We start from the raw sequence: 20,217 nt of genomic DNA on the forward strand, positions 1-20,217 counted from the left end.
AAAAATGCATGATGTAATAGTCTGAGTTTCAGGGACCTAAAACTGGCCAAATGAGCCTGGGTCCAAGCCCCAGCAATGCAGGACTTGGCCTCTGTTTCTCAAGCACTAACATGCAGTACTCTGTGTCTAAGCCCCAAAATGCAGGACTTAGTCTCTTTTCAAGACCTAAGCTGCCCAGGTGAGCCTGGTTTCACACTCCCAAAACACAGCACTTAATCCCTATTTCACTGCCCTAATACGGGCCAAATGGGGGCTGGTTCCAGGACTTAGTCACTGGTTCTGTCAGCCACCCCACAAACGCAGGACTTAGTTTCTGTGACATGAGCCTGCCTCAAAAAACGCAGGACTGTCTCAGAGCCTGACACCAAGCCCCAAGCAATGGGGGACTTAATCTGTGTTTCTGAGCCCCAAAATGCATGACTTAGTCTCTCTTTTCAAGACCTGAAGCTGCCCAGGTGAGCCTGGTTTACACACTCCCAGAACAGCACCTGGTCTCTGTTTCAGAGCCCTAACATGGGCCAAATGGGAGCTGGTTCCAAGCCCCAACAACCAGGGCTTAGTCTCTAGTTCTGATGGGCCCCACCAATCCAAACAGCAACACCCAGTCCATGCAGGACTTTTAGTCAGTGTTTTTGATCCCTAAACCTGGTGACATGAGCCTGCCTCCAAAAACACAGGACTTAGTCTCTATTTCAGAGCCCGAAAAAAATACATGGTTTATTAGTCTGAGTTTCAGGGCCTTAAAACTGGCCTAATGAGCCTGGCTCCAAGCCCCTAACACACAGGATTTGGTGTCTGTTTTCCAAGCACTAACACGCTGACTTAGTCTCTATTTCTGAGCCCCGAAGTGCAGGACTTGGTCTCGGCTTTCGGGACGTAAGTGTGCCACGCTCAGCCTCGCCCCAGGCGCCCGTTGCTCAGCTCCAGACTGCCCCCCCCCTCCCCCTCGCTTCCCAGCCGGGTCTGGAGTCCCCACAGCCCCGGTGAGGTATTGGGAGCCCCGGCGGGGCGGGCGGTGCTTGGGAACTGCCCGGGGGGACCCGCAGGACGGGCCCGGCCCCGGGTGGCCGCGGACGGCCGGGCCGAAGTGACGCTGGGGCGTTGGGGGCGCCGGGCTCCGGCCCTCCGGGCTTTATTCGCCGGCGCCCCGAGAGAGACCCGCGGCTCCGCCCGCTGCTCCTCCCGCCGGGGCACCGGCAGCGCGGCCGCTCCTCCTCGGCCCGGCCCAGCGGCGCCCACACACCCCACCCCGGCCACCCTTCTCCTCACCTGGGGCGGGCGGGCGCCGCCCCCGAGGCTCCGACCGACCGGGGCTCCTGCCCGGGACCCGGGCCCGGGCCCGAGCTAACCCTGAAGCTGAGAGAGGAGGCGCGCGGGGGGAAGGAAGACGGCGGCCGCCCGGGGACAAAACTCCCCGGGCCCCGCCCCGCGCAGGCGCTCTGGGCCCGGCCCCGCCCCGCTCGGCCCCGCCCCGCCCGGGGGAGGCAGCGCTGTCATGGCGGAGAAGGGGCAGAAGAGGTGAGTCCCGGTGCCCCCCCCCCAAATACACGCATCGGGACGTGGCGGGGCCGCTTTCCCGCCGCTTCTCCCTCCCCTCACTTCTGCCCGCTCCCCGCCGCGGTGTGTGTCCCCCTCCCGCCCCCGGGAAGGGCTCCCCCCTCCCGCCCCAGCGGTTCCCCTCACAGATTCCCACCCCCCCCATCTCTCCGTTCCCGCAGCGTGAAGATCGCGCCGGGGGCCGTGGTGTGCGTGGAGAGCGACATCCGCGGGGATGTGACCATCGGTAAGGCCCGCCCGTCCCCGAGGGTGCTGCCCTGGGCTGACAGACTGACTGACTCTGACTGACTGACTGACTGACGCAGGGCTGTTCCTCGGCAGGACCCAGGACCGTGATCCACCCCAAAGCCCGGATCATCGCCGAAGCGGGGCCGATCATCATCGGGGAAGGCAACCTGATCGAAGAGCAGGCGCTCATCATAAATGGGTCAGTAGGAGGCCGGGCGGTGCGTACCGGGCTCCCCAAGGGGGTCGTTCCCCAGCCCGGCGTCTCGTTTCGGGGGAGCCGATGCCGCTAACCCTCCCAGCACAGTGTTGCTGTGAACGGCGTCCCTTGGAGCCAAGCCGGACCAGGAGAGGGTTTGTCTGGGATCCCGTCGTGGTCCCGGGCTGGGTTTTGCAGAGGATGAGTGTGTTCTGAGATATCTAAACACAGATCCCATATCAAACTGTCAAAGACTTGACAAATCAAGTCTTGTCAAACGTGAGCTTGTGCTCACAGCTCCTCAAGGAGCGTTAGCTTAAAAACTCTGGGGAGGTAGAATTAAGAAAAAAAAACCACGAACTTGTGTGCTTTTATGTGTGCGTGTGGCACTAGGGGAGGTGTCTTCCCTCTGTGAATCCTTCTCCATCTGACAGAGGAGAAGGATCCTAATCCAGAGAATGGGAGACCCTGTGCAAGAGCGAGCGGCCTCCAAACCCTGGCAGCCTAGCTGCACTGGATGGGATATGCGTGACTTCAGCCGCTGACAAAATTGAGCTGCCAAACAGCGCAGTATCTCTGTGATCTCAAAACTTGAAATGTGTTCCATCTGTCATGCAGGTATCCAGAAAATATTACGCCAGAAACTGAAGAGGTGGAGCCCAAACCAATGGTTATTGGCACCAACAATGTTTTTGAAGTTGGGTGTTGTATCCTTGCTGCGGAGGGAGGCGGAACGGCTGATACACAGCGCTTTCGGGTCGGTACAAGGGGAAGCACATGTGGGCTCTGTCGAGGTTTAAACAGCACAGGGCTATGTAAGGTGTGGGGGGTGGGTTTGAAAATGGCGTTGGGTTTTACCTTTGGCAGCAAAAGCAAAACATTTTACATTTTTTTTTAACACGGACCTGTAGATTCCCAAGCAATGAAGGTGGGAGATAACAACGTCATCGAATCCAAAGGTAAGTCTCGGCTTATCGTCTTGGCCCTTGTGAGGTTTTGCCCTTGTAGGCGCTGGGAAGAGCAGAGGATTCCGTGGAGTTGTCTTGCTGTAGCTGAGGTCAAACTACAGCTCGTCCCGAAGCTGTGATTTTCACACAGAACCCACGCGTGTTACTGCCTTGGTGGGAACTGGGCTGGGCTGGCACCGAGCAGCCTGTGATGTTGATGTTTGGCAGCGCAGGGTTTAACCGCGCCATGGGCACGACTCTCACAGCAATTCCTCTCTCTCTCTGACAGCGTTTGTCGGCAGGAACGTGATCCTGACGAGCGGCTGCATCATTGGGGCCTGCTGTAACATCAACACCTACGAGGTGATCCCCGAAAACACCGTCATCTACGGGGCCGACTGCCTCCGCCGCGTCCAGACTGAGCGGCCGCAGGTGGGTTGTGACACGTGGGGGTGACACACCGTCACCCTGCTGTCCTCCGCGGGCTGTCCCGGCGGTGGCGGCGGGGCCGCAGCCTGACCTCCCCTGCCTCTGTTTCCAGCCCCAGACGCTGCAGCTGGATTTTCTGATGAAGATCTTGCCGAACTACCATCACCTGAAGAAGACCACAAAAGCCACATCCACTCCTGTGAAGAGCTGAGCGCCTTCTGCTGCCGGTGGCTGCCGGGGTCGGTTCGTCCGGGTCCTGCGAAGCACTACACAGCCCCGAGAAGCAGCCGGTTTCCACCTCCCGCATTCCATCTTTAAAAAAATTCTTGCTTATTTGTGTTATTTATATTCCGCCGAGCATCTCGGACGGGCCTTGGAGCTGTGGGCTCTCTCATGCGCTAATTCTGTCGTACGTGCTTTGTTTTGGGAATAAAATGACGCCTGTCATACAGAGATACTTGTAGTCCTGGTCCTACAAGTACGGACTTCGCTGCCACCGCTTTCCACTCGCCTCCGGACGGATCCCTCGGGGACACCCCGGGCGTCGCCGCCCCGCTCCTGCTCCTTCCCCGGCCTGCCGGCAGAGGGAGATGGGCCCACGCCGGGGGAGAGCCGGGCTCCTCGGAGAGAGGGGTGGCCTGGCCTCGCAGCCCCAAATCCATGCGGATCGCGGGGTGGGAAAGGCTCCGGGGCCGGGGCCGCTCTCTCTCCCCATCCCCCGGGGGCTGCCTCCAGCCCGGCTTCCCTCCCGGAGGGTCCAGAGCGGAGCTGAAGCTCCTCCGCTCGTCAGCCGTTCTTCCGGTGAGCTTTGGACACGTCCGCGCTTCCCAGCTGGCCCCCGAAATTCCCCAGGGATGTTGTTCACAACTTCCCCTTCTATCTTTGAACGACACAGCCTGACGTTTTGTCTCAGCACAGAAGGAAATGGATGTTGGAGCATAAATTCCTGTAGGAAATGGAGAGAGGAGGGAGCATCAGCAACCTCCTGCAGGCCAACCCCACGTACCCGCCGCGCTGCTGGACGGGGGGGGTGGTTCTGATTTGAGACCAGGTTTTGCTCCCAAAATTTTGGATCAGGTTTTTGGTTTCAGCTGGGACAGACCGAGGCACAAAAGCGGCGCAGCGCCCACCAGAGCCGATTGGATTTTAATCCCTGAGTTACAGGGGTACCAAAAAACCAGAAAAAAAATCAAAATCCCACCACTTTTTTTGGCTTTGTGGTTCCAACCTGGGGTCCAGCACTGCCAGGAAACCGCAGCTCTTCCCCAAAGCCGAGTCCAAATAAGGGCTGCGAATATTGTCCCGGCTGCCGCTGCCGCCTCTCCAACCCACCCGAGCCAAGCTTTTTGTGGTGATGCCCATGGAGGGGGAAAACAACGGGAGGTGAAACTTCTCTCCTGCTTCTCCCCCTGCTGAAAGATAAGGCAATATTTGGCTGGGAATTTACCCCAAAAGCAAGAGGGTCCAGCAGATTTGGGTAACGGGATCGCTCCCCATGCTTTAGATTCCCTCTGGGGCCGTGTGCCCTCGTCACCAGACACTTCCCGCTCCCCCAAATCCAGCTGGCACGGCTCGTTTCCATCTCCCTCCCAGCACGAGAGGTTCTGCTCTGTAAATCACCGCCGCGGGAAGGCTGGAAAACATCGGTGGCAGGGCTGAGTCTGTCCGGGCAGCCGGCAGGACGTGCGGGCAGCTGCCTGCGGGTCTGTTTTGGCCTCTGAGTCGCGGAAAGGCGAGCCGTGACCTTAAACGCCCATTCGGTACAAGCCCTCAGCCATCAGCAGGATGTCCTCAGCGGCGTCACCTCTGGTCCCTGCGTATTGTGCGCGGGCAGCGTCTGCTCTGGACACGGTCAACTCATTCTCACCCCGAGGGTGTCCATCCCGCTGCTCCAGAGCCAAGGGCCGCCCTGCAGGACCACAGTCCCATCTGTGGGGATGTGGCAGGGCTGGGGTCAACCCAAAAAGACAAGATTTAAAATCAAGTAAGCAGGGTGCAAGGTCCAGCCCAGGCTTACCTAAAGACAAAAAGCCCAGCCTAAGTAGGGAGCAGGATGGGAGCCTAAATGCAGCCCTGGGATCAGGCGGGGAGGGGGCATGGGCGGCCGGACCCCAGGTGGGGCTGGCTGGGGCAATGAGGCAGGGCTGGCACACCGCAGCGGGGCCCCCTGTGCTAATGTCACCTCCCTCCCACCACGGCCAGCCCCCAGCGCCCTGCTCCCTGTCCCACGGCCAGCCCAGCCCCTGCACCCCCCTTCCTATGCCCCATGTCCCCAGCACTGTCCCCTCCTCTGCCCCACTGCTGCAGCCAAGTCCCTGGCACTGTGTCCCCAACCCTGTGTCCCATGTCCCCGGGACTGTGTCCCATGTCCCCAGCCTCTGTCCTGTGTCCCCAGCCTCGTGTCCAGTATCCCCAGCCTTGCATCCTGTAGCCCCAACCCTGTGTCCATTGTCCCCAGCTGCTGTCCCAAGTCCCTCGGACTGTGTCCCACGTCCCCAGCCTCTGTCACATGTCCCCAGCATCGGGTCCTGTCTCGCCAACCCTGTGTCCCGTGTCCCCGGCACTGTGTCCCATATCCCCAGCCCTGTGTCCCCAGCCTGTGTCCCGTGTCCCCAACCCTGTGCCCCATGTCCCCAGCCCTGTGTCCCACATCCCCAGCCCTGTGTCCCCAACCTGTGTCCCATGTCCCCAACCCTGTGTCCCATGTCCCCGGCACTGTGTCCCACATCCCCAGCCCTGTGTCCCCAACCCTGTGCCCCGTGTCCCCAACCCTGTGTCCCGTGTCCCCAACCCTGTGTCCCATGTCCCCGGCACTGTGTCCCCGGCACCGTGTCCCACGTCCCCAGCCTCTGTCCCCTGTCCCCAGCCCTGCATCACGCGACTCATTCCCATACCCCCTGCCCGTGGCCCCCCGCCCTCCTCCGCCCCACCGCGCCCCTCCATCACCCCGCGCCCCCCGCCCCCTCCCGCCGCGGCCCTCCCCCGCTCCCGCCGCCCCGCCCCGGCCCCCCCGCGCCCCGCCGCCGGCCAGCCTTCAGCACCGCCCGCCCCGGACGCGGCTGCCGCCGGCGGGACGAGGAGCCTGGCCGGACCTGGCACCATGAGCAGCCTCCCCGCCGACCGGGAGGGCGGCCCCGCCGACACCGGCCTGCCCGAGGAGGAGGTATCGGGGGAGCGGGGCGGGGGGGGTGGGGGGGGGGGGGGAATGGGGTTTGGGGGGCGGACGGGAGGGGTCCGGCACCCCGCTCCCCACCCGCCATCCCCGGGGGCTGCGCTCCGCGGGTGCCCACGCACCCCACGCGGGTGGTGGATCCGCGTCGGGGGGTCCCGTCCGCTTCCCCGACCCCAGATACCCGCGGCTGATTTGGGGCGGGGGGACGCGGGAGGGCGGGCAGCGCATCCCCCCGGCTCTGCCCGCCAACACCCCTCCACCTCCCTGGGGAAAAGCTCGGGGCGCAGCGCAGGGGACCCCCCACTCAAGACATGCAGCTCCCCGGGGTGGCGGAGGGGCGGGGGGGGGGCGGCGGGGGGGCAAAACCGGCCTCACCCCCAGCCCCCGGGGCCGGTGCTCGGCGCTGCCGGGGTGGTTTGTGGGGTGACGGACGCTGGGGACCTCGCATCCAGCTGCCTTCGCGCCTCTCTCCCAGTGGGTCTCACCCCAAAGCTGTACGAAACACGCTCATCCCCAAGGAAGACAAACCCCACGCCCCGCCACGGGGACGAGAGAGCGGGTTTTCTCCGTTGCAACTACGAAGTTCCTGGTTTTGCCCGTGACCTTGAGATGGGAATTTGGACTTTGGGAGGGTGAAGGCGGGCAGATAGGATCTCCTCCTCGCCTTTCACCTGCTGGGCTGCTCCGGCATGTCCCCACCGGCTTTTCGGTGCGGTCTCAGGTTGATAGGTAACACTGACACGCACTGCAGAGCCGCTTGCCTGCTGTCACCTACCTTGATTTTCTTATTCCAGAGGCGGTTCCAGCCTGAAACTTACCAAAGTTTCCCAAAGAGCTCCAATAATGGGGCATTTTGCCACTGGCGGCCTCACCGGGTGCAGGGCGGACGATGCTGCCGGGTCCTTGTGGGTGATGCGGCGATGTGGCTCGGACAGGCGTGGTGGTGGGAGATGTCCATGGAGGCCTGTTGTCTCTCCCAACGGTGTGGCATGAACCGCACCGGTGAAGGGCAGCTGGATCTGGGGGGCGAGGGGCCGGCCATCGCACTGCTGGCCCTTGGGGACCCCCTGACCTTGCCATGCAGCCCTGCCCCGGGGGGGATACTGGACGTGAGGAGTCCCTGGAGGGGATGGCTGCAAGGTGCCAGGGTCCCCCGCCATGCTGGGAACATGTTAGGAGGGCAATGGCTGCTCGTGCTTGCAAGCTGGGCTCCTCTGGTGCCAGGCAGGTATTTTCCCTGCGCTAGTTTTTCCCAGCTCTGGCTGGAAGAGCCGGTGCTGTTGAGTATTTGCTTAAGTGAAAGGGAAGTGGGGCTGCCCAGCCACTGCGCCCTGCAAACCTCTCCCCTCCCTAGGGCTTGCCTTCCAGCCTTATCCCCCCTCAAAAAAACCAAGAGGGACAGGCAGCACCCATCCAGGGAGATTGATCAGGGCGCTGAGAGGTGGAACAAGCCCCCATTTCGGCTTCCCTTCTCCTGCCTCGTCCCCGGGCTGGCAAGGGTCCTGCTGCCTGCTCCTGACACCCTGGGGCAGCCTCCCCATCCCTCTTGCCTCCCCCCCGAGAGGGACCCCCTGGTGGGATGGGATCCCCCCACAGGACCCTGGTGGGTAGGAGCAGAGCAATTTGGAAAGGAGGTCACGTCACTCCGGCCGGGTGAGAACAGCATGTAAAAGGCTTGACGGAGGCCTTATTTGGTAGCAGAGCAGCTCCGGAGAGCCAGACTCGTGGCCCTCGTCCCCATCCCATGCCAGATCCCTCATCCTGGGGGACCGGGGTGTGGAGAGAGGACCCCAGGGACAGTTTCAGGGGGGAAGGTGCCCAGTGGTTGGATAAGGTTTGCCCCTGTGGCCCCTCTGTTGCATCCCCCACTATGCTCCTGCTTGCTTTCCTCCCCGAAGCGCCTGGTCTGGAGGCTTTGGGAACAAGCCCCCACCCGTGCCCACCACTCCTCCGCTCTGTTGCCACCCCCCCATCGGCTCCCTTGGCTTTTCGTTGGCTTTTCCTCCACCGCTTCCTCGTTCCAGCCCCGGCAGCTCCGGACTTGCTCTTCCCCAAGGGCTGCTCCTCTCCTCCCGTCCGGCGACGTTTGGCTGCCGGTCCGGAAAAACAGCTACGGGTGGCGGGGCCGGAGGCTGAGCCCGGTCCTCCCGCATCCCCGGAGCGGAGGAGCCAGCATCCCTCAGCCTCAGCCTTGTTTATGTTGGGGGTTGATGGCGTGCGTACACACAGCCCGGGAATCTAAACCCAGCCGAGGAGGACGCTCCATTAACAGAGACAGTATTTACGCAAGGACTAATCCCCGCGGGGCTGGAATGCACCCCGCCGTGGGGGAGGCAGCACCCCGCTTTGCTGGGGAGGCGGGGGGAAGCTCTGCTTGCCCTGTTTTACGTCTCGATCGCAGCCCCGTGCCATCGCCTTCCCGCTCCCACCGGGGTCCGGCTGCCCGGCGGTGCCTCCCCGGCGGCGGGCAGTCAAGCGGCTAATCGGCTGGTGGAGAATTAAAGCGAGCCCCCGCTGAAAGGTGGTGGACAGAGAGCTGGGGTTGAAGGAGGCGATTAAATGCCTCGTGAATGAATCACCCGGACGCTTTCTGCCTCTCCCCTCTGGCCCCTGGCCTGTTAACGTTTACCAGGGGTGGTTTGCACAGGGGCAGGGGACCATGACCATGCCAGAAGGGCACCCAGCATCCCTCGGGGCGCCCGGCACCCCGTGGGGCACCCGGCATCTGAGGGGGGGGGTGTCCAAGGCAGGTGACTGCCTCTCTGGTGCCTGCTTACCTTCAGGAGGTGAACCTGGCTTGTGGCTTCATGTGAGGAAGAGGAGGAGGCTGGCTACCGGTGCTCCACCATGGACCTCTCCATGCTGGGATCATCCATGAGTTGTGGTCTAGAGACCCCAGCCACCTCTTGGCCCAGGTCCCTGCCCCTCCTCGTGCGTCCTCAGCCCTGACCGTCCCAGCAACCCCTCCACCCAGGCCCTCTCCAGCGTCCCTTAAATTGGCCCCAGATGGGCCGTGGTATTTTGGGGAGAGCAGAAGGTGATGGTGGGATGCAGAGGAGTGGAGGTGAGAGGGATGTGCCAGAAGTGGGATGGAGATGGCTTCCTAGAGAGAGGAGAGTAGCAGAGGCCAGGAGACTTTCTGCAGGGATGATAAAACTCAGGAGGGACAAACCAGGAATGAGGTGGCAGAGGTGGGCTCCAGCGGCCCTGGCAAATCTGGGAGCTGTGGGGCACAGCGACAGGAGCAGAGGAGGAGTGTGAAAAGGGGACTTTGTGTGTTCCTCCTGCGGTCCCATAGCTGTCATGACCGCTGAAGGACATCAAGGTGTTCAGCTGCGAGGTCCCGCACCCATGGCCAGCGGCTTCCCACAGCAAACGTCGGCACTTCTGACCTGGCAGAAACCTTTGGTTTCACCCCAAATTGTTGCAAGGAGAGATGGAGAAATGCTGCTCCAAGAAGAAACTCTGAAAAATGTCTGCGCAGCAGAATTGAAAGGAAACAGTTGGGGCTGCCATGGTTGAGCGCCCTTCGCTAATCCTTGCTCAGGAGCTGTAGGTCTGGCCCCGTCCCACCAGACATTTGGGAGCACGTGTCTCGCCTGATCCACCATCACAAAGGAGTCATTTTTCCCTCTGGAAGAGCATATACCTGCCTGATGGCCAGCAATTTCTCTGATAAGGCTTTTTTTTCCCCCTCAGGGCAGGATTTTGCCCAGGGAGCATTTCTGGTAGAGGATGGAGGCTGAGCTCCTGGGATCTCCAGCACAGGAAGGCCTGGAGCTGCTCCCTGCAGGCTGAAGCTCCTCTTCCATTTAAGGGCAGGAGTAATATTTCCGCCTAAAATCTTTCCCTTGGCAGAAGGATATCCGTCCAGCCCGACGGGAATTATTCCCGAGGACGCTCCCTTTCTCTGCCAGTCCCACCTCATTTTAACACATCCCAAACCCTCCCACCTGCTTGTTATCCAGCCCGGCGAAAGGATGCTGTTTATGTAGGACCTACCCAAACATCCCTGTGGCGGGGTACAGCAGGCCCCCCGGCACCCTTTTGCAGGGTGCAGGTGGGGAGCACCCACGACCTCATACCTCCTCCGTCCTCCCCTCCGGCCCCCAAACATCCTTTCGGGGCTGGAAACCAGCTGGGGGAATCCTTCGGAGCCCTTCTCCCTCTCCCGCTCGCCGCTGTATAATTTTACAGTTTAAAAGTTGGCCGACCTACGTTTGAACTTTCAAAGAAAACAAGTCATTACCGAAGAGAAGCCCTTCCTTTGCAAGGCTGAATTTCAGAGGGTTTTTCAGGGTCTTTTATCTCTCCCATCTCTCTGCCGCATGGCTATGGGGCTAAATGATCTGACGAGCTGGGCTCGTAGGGGTTTGGATTTCAGGGACGCGGCAAATTGGCGGCGGGTTCTCCCCCCGGAGCCGGCTCTGACGCCTCTGGTTTCACGCAGCTCCCCCGGGAGAGGAGAGGCCAGCGTGCCGGGGGGGGGGGGGGGGGGGGGGGGAACCAAGAGGCTTGAGGGATGATGCAGATAAGGGGGACCACGCAGGGATGCTCGGCCTCCTCCTCAGGAGGCAAGCACAGCTGGGAGGGTGGATGTGTCCGGTGAGCCGATTCCCTGGATAGCAACCACGCTGGACCTGCCTGAAGGGGAAAATTTTCTTCCCTAGGAAAGGATAAATTTGCCTTCTTTACACTGAATTTCATGGACACATGGGGAGCTCCTCTGGATGAATCCCTCCCCAGCCCCTGCCAGGAGGAATCTGGGCAGTGCCTCCATCGGTGCAACAGCAATGAACGCCTTGGGATGCTCCATCACCCTCTGACCTCAGAAGATAAGCAGAAAGGTGGCAGGGGTCCCCCAAGATGCCGGGGGTCCCCCAAGATGCCTGGGTGGGGAGCTTCCATCCCACCATAGATGGTCCCAGTAGAGGGGACAGGCAACTGGGCTGTGCGTAACTGCAGCCCTGGCTCAGGAAGGGCTGAGGACATGCTCCCATCCAGCATCCCTCTGGGCAAGGCCCTGAGCATCCTTTCCTGGCTGGAGCAGGACTTCCAAGAGCAGTCAAGCACGGGATGGCTGTACTTTCACGGCTGGCTTGTTTTCTGGCAGCCCCCATGCACCCAGCGGTGGGTACCGGCGGCGATGGGTATCACTGGGCTGTTGACAAAAGGGCTATATGCAAAAGGCCCCGAGTACCTTTTGTTATTTAATAGATATAGGTCAGCCAGAGGTTTTGTTACACAAAGCAGGAATGTTTGCTGCTCCCAGGCTGGGAGATGGGGCAGATAGCTTATCTGCAAGAGAAAGAAGAAATGTCAGCAGAAGAATAGGCCTGGGTTGGCTGTTTCTGGCTGTTTCACATGTCTCTGTCCCAGGGAACGGGGCGGGCAGGGTGCCTGGCCAAAAAAAAAAAATTTTTTAAAAATACATAAATCAAGGTTTCCCCAGCCTTCAGCCCAAATCTGGCAGCTTGGCACCCAGGGGTGGGTGACATTGAGCTAGCCCCTCCGGACCAGCTCTCACAAAGCATTTGGGTGCTCGAAAAAAAAATCTGCAGCCATCAGAACTTCCAGATTACCTGCCAGTAAGATGCTGTGGGTGAGCAAGAGCTCACAAGCAAGCCCAGAGCCAAGGGAGACAGCAAGGCAGGGACCCCACCGACACAGGCACCGTCTCTGGGTGCCCCAGCAAGAGCACAGCTGGTGGGAGATGGCAGCCAGGGTCAGACCCATCCATGGGCACACAGCAGGGCTGAGCCTAAGCCAGCAGCTTTTCACCCAGCAAGGTCTGAGCCTAAATACAGCCTTGGGGCTGTGGGCAGGATGTGTGGGTGGGAGGGTCCAGGTGGGGCCAGTTGGGGCCATCATCGTCAGCCCAGGGTTCCTGTGGGCCCCCCAGTATTGGTCACCAAAGAGTTTGGATGAGATTTTGGGGATGTGGGGGGTGGGACCAGCAGCAGACCCAGCTGTTGGTCTCCTGCCCCACACCACTCCCCCCAGTTATGAGCTGGCTGTAAAGCAAAACCATCCTGGCATGAGTGTTGCCCAGGTGTGGGGTATGCCCGTCCCCCAAGGAGCCCCTTAGCTCCCCTCGGGGTCGGTGGAAGCAGGGTTTCTGTGAGCTGCCCCAGCTTTGAGGATGTTGCACCATGGCGAACATTAGATCCACTCAGAAAGACTCAAAACCCCTTAGAAAGGTGACTTATAAATCGGGGACAGGCTGCTTAAAACCAGCCCACTCCAAAACAGGGTCATTCCTCCAGGAGGAAAAGTTGGGGTTTGCTTCTCCCGGTCCTTAATGAGCTGCGGCAATTAAAGAGAGACAATAGGCATTGTCTGCAGAGTAAGGGCTCTGCTGGGGATGCCAGGAGAGATCCTGTTTGCCAGAGCCGGGTAGGAAGGTGCTGGGATGCTGGCAGCCTTTTTGACCCGGAGGGCGCTCGGTGCCAGGACGACAGGTCTTGGTGACCTTTCCATGGTGTCTTAGCATCTTGCTTCGCAGTCACCCGGAGCATGGGGACACCCCTCCCAAAAATGCCGCATTCCCCAAGTGTGGCTTAAGGCGCTTGGCTGCCCACGAGGTTTCCCTCGGGCTGGCATCGTCCCTCTGGCACGCCACCACCTAAGGCTGCAGGATGCGTGGGGTATCCCCAAGTTAGGGATGAGGGAGGGTCCCCAAGAACCTCCTGTCTTCTTTTCTAGGTGAGGACGCTCTTCGTCAGCGGGTTGCCTCTGGACATCAAGCCCAGGGAACTTTACCTGCTCTTCAGGCCCTTTAAGGTACCGGACTGGGAGGGGAGAGGGGGGCTGGAAGCACGGGCCTGGCCCCCTGCCCCATCCCCGTGGCCCCACTAACTTGGTGGGATCTGAGAGCCTGCTGGTTTCCCTCCAAAAAGTCTAATTTGGTCATTTTATTCACAGAAATAAGTTTCTGTGCCTTTTTACCCCAATAAACCATAGGAAAATGGCATGGGGTGCTTTGCTTGCACCAGGGTTTTAATTGCACGTTGACGTGAACCCCATTTAGCAGCAGAAGAGCCCTGGCTGCAGAGCTCTCCAGCCTCTTCACCCTGCCAGACCTGCAGCTCAGACACTGGCTCTTTTCAAACACGAAGGATAATATTATCAGGCATCAGCATCCCTACAAAAATCCAACGGCAGCGGGTCCCTGTGCCGATGCTGAGCCTTGCTAAGGTCCCCCCGAGCTGTAGGGCTGCTGGGTGATGGATGTGGGAGGTTTCCCCCTCCAAGGGGCAGCTGAAACACGGGGATCTCTGCCAAATACCTTTTTTTATTCTTTTTTTGCAGGGGTACGAAGGGTCTCTCATCAAACTCACCTCCAAGCAGGTAGGAGCCGCTCAAAACGGGGTGAGCATCCCACGCCATGCTCCCACCCTCCCTTGGCACTGCCGGTCCCTGGGGCCCAGGGGGATCCCCTCTCTGCTCCCCGCCAGCTGGACTGATGGTGTCTCCTCTCCTTCCTCGCAGCCCGTGGGCTTCGTCAGCTTCGACAGCCGCTCCGAGGCAGAGGCAGCGAAGAACGCGCTGAACGTGAGTGCGCCCAGCCGCTCCATTTTTTTCGGGATCTTTTTCCCCCTCATTTACCTGTCCCCAGATATTCTCTGAATTCCTCTGTCCCGGGGACGTGCGTCTCCCACGCCGGCATCCCACCGCATCCCCATCCCTCCAGCTGATCCCCATCGGCTGCTTCCCATCTGCATCCTCCCTCCCGAGCGGCTGATCCCTCTCGCCTTTCCCAGGGCCATCTGGGAGGGCTTGAACCCTAAGGATTAGAGCCTTAGACAGGAGTCAGTGAGAGATGTCTTTCCCAGCCTCTCCTGTTTCTTCAGTGGGAAAAATCCCAGCTAAAGCTGCAAAAGAAAAAGCAAATTTCGGTTTCCTTTAGCAGCTCCCTCCTACCTCTGCGGAATTAACCTCCTGAAAACAGTCATGGGGAGAACCGCATGGAGCTAGTTCTCCAATTCCTCCCCGGCTTTTGGTTTGGTTTTTTTTTTTTTTTTCCCTTGTCTTCATTTATAACGTAAAACTTTTTTTTTGGCTCCGCTAATCCCTCTGGATAAGAGCTCTGGCTGCGCGGGATGCCAACTGCCAAATATGGTGCCGATGCTAAAGATGCCGGAGGAATGCGAGCCGCCTCGGGGCCCGGCAAATTAGCTCATTTCAAGGCTGGAAGTTGGGGAAAAAAAAATAAATAATTGGGAGTTATTTTTGCTGCGGGGCTGGCACATGGCTGTGCTCGCCCACCCGCCGTGCCTCCTTCCCTCCCGCAGGGCATCCGCTTCGACCCCGAGATACCCCAGACGCTGCGGCTGGAGTTCGCCAAGGCGAACACCAAGATGGCCAAGAGCAAGCTGGTGGGCACCCCCAACCCCAGCACGCCTCTCCCCACCGCCGTACCTCAGTTCATTGCCCGGGAGCCCTGTAAGTACCGGCTATGAGTCTCCCAAGGGAGCCCTGCGTGGTCCCCCCCTACCTGGCACCGCAGTAGTGCCGGCACGTTTGGGGGTGGCAAGCGCCGGGAGTCGCCCCCATCCTCATTTGCCTGGGGAAAACACCTTATTCAGGCAATTCGATGTGCAAAGCTCACAGGTGGATGTAGCGATGCTGGGCCCCCGGCGCAGGATGCTGGAGGGAGCAGGGGTGCTGCGGGAAGGGGTAGCGATGGGGAACGCCAGGTCCGGTTGGAAGCAGCAGCGCCTGGCTGCTGCAAGCGCGGTGGCACGCGCTGGCCGGTGGCCGCAGGTCCCCGTAGGTGGTTGCCGGCGCTGGAGAGGACCCGGGGGCAGGCGAGCGCCGGCTCGGCACGGTGCGCGGGAGCGGAAAAAGCCCGCGGTGCTGCTTCACTGCACCGGGGAGCTTCTGAGTTGTGGCTGGGGGGGTCTCAGCGGAGACCTCGGCGATGTCTTGCCATGAACGCGCCATACCCGTTTCTATTACTGGAAGAGGGTTTCTCACGCGGACGCCGGTTCCTCGCCTCGCTGCTGCGCGCGGCCGTGAGCCGCACACTCTCCTTTGCACCAGATCTCTGGGGTAATGAAACCTCTCAGAGACCCGGGCCCAGCCCGGCCCCCCCAGCGACGCACCCAGCCCCACGGCATCGCCTGCCGCCAGCCGAGCTCCGCGTTTTCCCAGCGGGTGAATTCGGCGTAGGCTTTGCAGGTTGGCTCTCACCGGCGGCACCGGCACGCCATGCTTCTCCGGGGGAGCCTCCGCTCCTGCTCCCGCCTGCTTCGGGGGGAGAAGGAAGGACCGGCGGTGCTGTTGACCGGCGTGTGGTGTTGTGGGGGCCACGGCCCGTCGGTCGCCGTTAACTGTCCTTCTTCTTTTCTTGCAGATGAGCTCACAGTGCCTGCACTTTACCCCAGTAGCCCTGAAGTGTGGGGGCCGTACCCTCTGTACCCAGCGGAGTTAGCACCTGCTCTACCTCCTCCTGCTTTCACCTATCCCGCTTCGCTGCACGCCCAGGTAATTCAGACCCATCCGCCACCACTGCTCTCACCCTCCCACCCGCCCCGGACCCCCCCTTCCCCTCGGTGCTCGCCGCACCACTAACCTCTGCCCAGCTAACAGGCACTGCCCCCCCAACCCAGAGATTTAGGGATGGCACCCAAACCGAGCTGAGCGCTGGCAGCGGGCAGCACCGCCTGCCTCTCCCCAAACACCTCTCTCTGCCTTCCTACCTTTGCTCTCGCCCGCGCCAGGGGCAGGCGGGGAGGGAGGGAGGGAGGGAAGGAGGATGCTCGCCGGGGCTGGACCATCCCCATCGCTCCCAGCACAGAGCGACCCGTCTCGCTGCCGGCGCGGCACAAGATGGGGGCTCCCGAGCCCCCAGCCACCCCTCGAGCGTCGCTGGGATGCAGCTTGCCAGACACGGAGTGTGAAGCAAAGTGACTCTGACGGGGAGGAGAGGGCAAGTGAAGCGCAAATGGAAGACCCATCTTTTATTGACGAGGCTCTCTCTTGCCACAAGCGCTTTTCTGCTGGCTGTCACCGCCGGTGGCCCCTGACGGCAGCACGCGGCTGTTAAAAATTAACCACCCGCCCTGAGAAAGGAGCGGGGAAAAGAAGAGAAGAAGTGGAAATGGAGGTGGCGGAGGATTTCTTTGCAGTGCCAGCCTTCGGGATGTTTCCAGCAGCGGCATCGTGGGGATGCCGGGAAGAGACCCCCGCCGTAGGAGGGGAGACAGGCAGCTGCCTCTCCAGCAGCCGTGCCGGACACCACCCCAGCTTTCGCTCCTTGCCGCTGGCTCCGGCTTGGCGGTGAGCAGGAGGAAACGAACACACAGAAACAGATTTTACTGGATAAACTGCATCTGAAAGGCTTTTGGCCCCGGCCTGCCGGGACTGAGCCGGGTTATCTGGAGCCGCTGTTGCTGGGAGCTGGAGGCAGCTGGGGGCTGGTTTGAGCGGGAGGGTGAGGAAAAGCACTCGGCGTACAAACCAGCCGCAGCCTTTGGATGAAACTCTGGCTTTTCGGGCCCTGCTGTTTATAGAAGAGCGGTGGTAAATATTATTGCAGCTACATACTTGCTTTGTCAAATAACCGCTAACAGGCAGCACCTGCGCTGCTCGGGAGGCTGGGGAAATGGCCGGCAGTGGAAATGGAGGCGTAAGGAGGCTCCAAGGTCCCCCGCCCTGGGAAAACCCAGGCCGAGACCTGATGTTTAGGCACTCTTAGAAGAAATACTATCCACTGTGGTTATAGAGCCAGTGTGGCGGTGGCACCTTCCCTGTCCCCCCACACGGCTGCCAGCATTGTGGGTTTGGTGGGGGGTGCTGGAGAGGGGTGCCACCACCTTACTGGAGCTGTCGCTGCAGGGTGAGCTCCCCGCTGGGTCCTGCAGACCGGTGGGATGGTGACTCTCAGGACAGCAGGGCCGACGTGCCGCTACCCGGCAGAGCATCGAGCGTCCAGGGACGGGCGGCGAGAGCCGCTGGGTTTTGGCGTCTTGACGTTTCCCCCCAGCCCGTCTTATGTGGGCTTTGTGGGTGTTGAGAAGGGATGAACCCACCTCCTGGTCCGTGAGACTGCGATGCTGCCGTCCCGGTTCGGCCCTGCTGCGAGCAGCGATGCCGGGGGCTGCGCTCGGACCCAGCCGGTGTCACCATCGAACCAGGGCTGGGGTGGCTGTACTGTTTGCATTTCCACCTTCCTCCACCCTGTGCCTGCGGAAGGCCGGCAAAGGGGAGCCCAGAGGCAGCCAGCTCTTGCCAGGGCGCGCAGCCACCACCCCCCTCACCCCGTGCCCTTCTTGTCTTTGCAGATGCGCTGGCTCCCTCCCTCCGAGGCTGGTTCTCAGGGCTGGAAGTCCCGTCAGTTCTGCTGAATGCCAGGTGCGTGCCGCTTCCCCGCTGCCATCCTCCTGCGCCGGGGGCGGGGGTCGGCTGGGGGCCACCTCCACCCCTACCCTGAACTCCCCCCGCCGCGACTCTCGGGGTCTCTGGCAACTCAGGGTGGGTGGCCAGACCCTACGCCCGTGCTGGCGAGGCCACTTTCTGGCAGGCAGCGTAGGTCCAGGCGCCCTCCTTGCCCCCAGGGATGTCTCTGCCACTCTCCACCCAAACGCTGTCCCAGATAACCCTGGGGAGGACGGAAAGGCAGGTCGCCGGCCCGTGACCTCGCAGCAGCGGCGGCTGCGTGCCCAGGACACGTAGCGATGGCCCGGCCCTGCAGATGAAGGCGGCAGCAGGGATGCCCGGCTGAAGGCAACCTCCGCCTCCCAGTGCAAGGCAAACATCTCATTAAACCCTAACGTAAACTCTCCTAGCAGCCCGGGGTGGCGGGGCTGCCGAAAGGAGAAGCGTGGCATGATCCCAGCTTGCCCCGACCATCCCGGCTGCCACCGCCTGCCCCGAAGCCTCTGCGCCGCGTCGCACCCATCTGCAGAGAAATCCCAGGGGATCCAACGAAGCGGCGAGGCTCCGGCCTCGGCTGCGCGTGTTTCCGTGCCGCTGCTCTGCCCGTCCGCCCGGCCCCCGCAGCCCTGTGCCATGGCCGCAAGGCTCGCGCACCCGGGGAAGGCAGGAGGACGGGTCGTGGCTGCAGCCGAGCCGAGAGTTGGATCTGAAAAGCATTTACTGGCTATTTTAGGCCCAGCAGACAAAAATAGGGAGCGACGACGCTTTGGGAACCAGTGGTTCTTCCAAAATATGGAGCGTGCCAATGTTTCCAGCTAAAATATAAGCAGAGTCTTATTTGGGAAGAGGAGATGAAGCCCTTGGAGCAAATCCACCTGCCTGTAGCAACCCTGGTAGCCACAGTAGGCTGCGAGGGTGGGCTGAGCCTGGCCAGGAGGGTTGGGGACCTCCCGGCTCCCTGCCAGGCTCCTCCAGCCAGGAAGGACTACAGCAGAGCCCATCGAAGGGTTTTGTTGCCACTCTGTCTCTCCCACCTTTGTCCTCCTTGTATCTGTCGAGCGGAGCCCACCAGAGCAGGGTTAAGCTGTAAACCGGCCCCTTGGGAAGCGCCGACCCCAGCCACCACAAAATAACCTCTCCCAGCAGCACGCCAAGCCCAGCCCCTGGCTGCCGGCTGCCCCTGCCAGCGTCCCTAACCCTCCGCTGTGTCCTCTCCCAGGTCTCAGGTGTGTGATGGTGGCCTACAGTCAGTCTTGTGGGTATTAGTGGAGTCTTCCAAGGCGGCTACTGGGTTGGCGTGCTCTCCGCAAAACCACAGTGTGCTGGTAAGGCTGCAGCGCGGCGCCCGGCTGCACGAGGGGGGGACACGCTCCCTTGGGCTTTGCTGCTTTGGGGAGTGGGTAGAGGGACGAGGAAGCTGGCGGGACGCCCGCGAGGGGCAGCGAGACGGGCACGCCTCGGATCCAGCCCCGCAGGGTGGCATCGCTGCTACGGCACGGTGCCTCCAGCACTGAGCCACGGCTCTGCCATTCCCGCCTTTATCGCTGTTATCTGGGGCGAGAGTTTCGAGAGCCGAGGAATGCCTCTCGGCTTTGAATTACCCCCAGTAATCTCATCTCGCTGCGTCCTAGCTTCCTGCCTTGGATCAACAAAGACTGAATTCCTCTTAAGTGCAAAATTCAGCTCAAACTTAACTCTCGGCTTCCCAGCTGGTGCCTCATCAGTTAAAGCCTCAGGGGCTACAGCCACTGGGAGGAGCAAACTGGGACCAGTGGGGGCCTTCCCATCTGCCCGGCTCTCCCCGCGGGCGTTTCCCACCCTGCCCTTTCCCCGATGAAACTACTGTCCTTGGAGCGCGGTCCCGGTGTGGGCTGCTCTCCTTTCCTCGCCCCCAGGCTGCGGCACGGGAGCTTCCCCACGAAGGCAGCGAGATTAACCGCAGCCCCTTTTCCGCTTTGCCTCAGCCCAAGATTGCGGCTGCTTTATTTCCCCCCCCCCCCCTTTTTTTTTTTTTAACACCTCTCTCTGTTACAGGCTTGAAAAAAATTAAAAAAAAAAACCTTCACACAAGTTTGGATTCCTCCAAGACTTTCCCACAGCCTCTATCACACATCTGCTCTCCTAGAAGAAAAACGAAAAGCATACCTAGTAATAATATTTTCCTCTTTTACACTGTATATTTGTAAGAAAGAGTGTGTTACTTCTGAAAGCATGGTTTGACAGGCATCGCTGTAGCGTTTGAAAAGTCTTTTCAAACAGAACCATAGGAAAGCAGACTACAAAAAAAAAAAAAAAAAAAAAGAAGA

General features: G+C 60.8%; 2 protein-coding genes and 1 long non-coding RNA gene across 5 annotated transcripts; 2 read left to right on the forward strand and 1 right to left on the reverse strand.

Annotated features, from left to right (window-relative positions):
* Positions 1-1,417: 1,417 nt before the first annotated feature.
* DCTN6 (dynactin subunit 6) lies at positions 1,418-3,808 on the forward strand. The gene is made up of 7 exons (XM_064450653.1): positions 1,418-1,518; positions 1,719-1,783; positions 1,879-1,984; positions 2,600-2,688; positions 2,893-2,940; positions 3,218-3,360; positions 3,470-3,808. Exons 1-7 carry the CDS (start codon positions 1,496-1,498, stop codon positions 3,566-3,568), a joined length of 573 nt encoding a protein of 190 aa, XP_064306723.1. The 5' UTR covers positions 1,418-1,495; the 3' UTR covers positions 3,569-3,808.
* On the reverse strand, positions 3,808-10,272 carry LOC135313196 (uncharacterized). 3 transcript variants are annotated; one of them, XR_010372823.1, is made up of 3 exons: positions 7,015-10,272; positions 4,805-5,374; positions 3,808-4,303 (listed from the first exon to the last, which is right to left on the reverse strand). It is a non-coding gene; the product is annotated as an uncharacterized LOC135313196 (long non-coding RNA). The 3 variants fall into 3 exon arrangements; XR_010372825.1 differs by having other exon boundaries at positions 4,805-5,305; positions 7,305-10,268; XR_010372824.1 differs by having other exon boundaries at positions 4,805-5,305; positions 7,015-10,268.
* On the forward strand, positions 6,372-19,997 carry RBPMS (RNA binding protein, mRNA processing factor). Its single transcript, XM_064450652.1, has 9 exons — positions 6,372-6,520; positions 13,235-13,312; positions 13,841-13,879; positions 14,021-14,083; positions 14,824-14,974; positions 15,888-16,018; positions 17,818-17,887; positions 19,131-19,236; positions 19,946-19,997. Exons 1-7 carry the CDS (start codon positions 6,458-6,460, stop codon positions 17,878-17,880), a joined length of 588 nt encoding a protein of 195 aa, XP_064306722.1. The 5' UTR covers positions 6,372-6,457; the 3' UTR covers positions 17,881-17,887; positions 19,131-19,236; positions 19,946-19,997.
* Positions 19,998-20,217: the final 220 nt, after the last annotated feature.

Source organism: Phalacrocorax carbo, chromosome 4, assembly GCF_963921805.1.
Source record: "Phalacrocorax carbo chromosome 4, bPhaCar2.1, whole genome shotgun sequence".
NCBI classification, from domain to species: Eukaryota; Metazoa; Chordata; class Aves; order Suliformes; family Phalacrocoracidae; genus Phalacrocorax; species Phalacrocorax carbo.

Bases quoted from the DNA above. Each gene is read 5' to 3' on its own strand.
- DCTN6 (XM_064450653.1), top strand. From the start codon at position 1,496: ATGGCGGAGAAGGGGCAGAAGAG. The intron at 1,784-1,878 runs GTAAGGCCCGCC...GTTCCTCGGCAG, and splicing joins CCGCGGGGATGTGACCATCG to GACCCAGGACCGTGATCCAC. The intron at 2,689-2,892 runs GTATCCTTGCTG...ACGGACCTGTAG, and splicing joins TGTTTTTGAAGTTGGGTGTT to ATTCCCAAGCAATGAAGGTG.
- RBPMS (XM_064450652.1), top strand. From the start codon at position 6,458: ATGAGCAGCCTCCCCGCCGACCGGGAGGGCGGCCCCGCCGACACCGGC. The intron at 13,313-13,840 runs GTACCGGACTGG...CTTTTTTTGCAG, and splicing joins TGCTCTTCAGGCCCTTTAAG to GGGTACGAAGGGTCTCTCAT. The intron at 14,975-15,887 runs GTAAGTACCGGC...CTTTTCTTGCAG, and splicing joins GTTCATTGCCCGGGAGCCCT to ATGAGCTCACAGTGCCTGCA.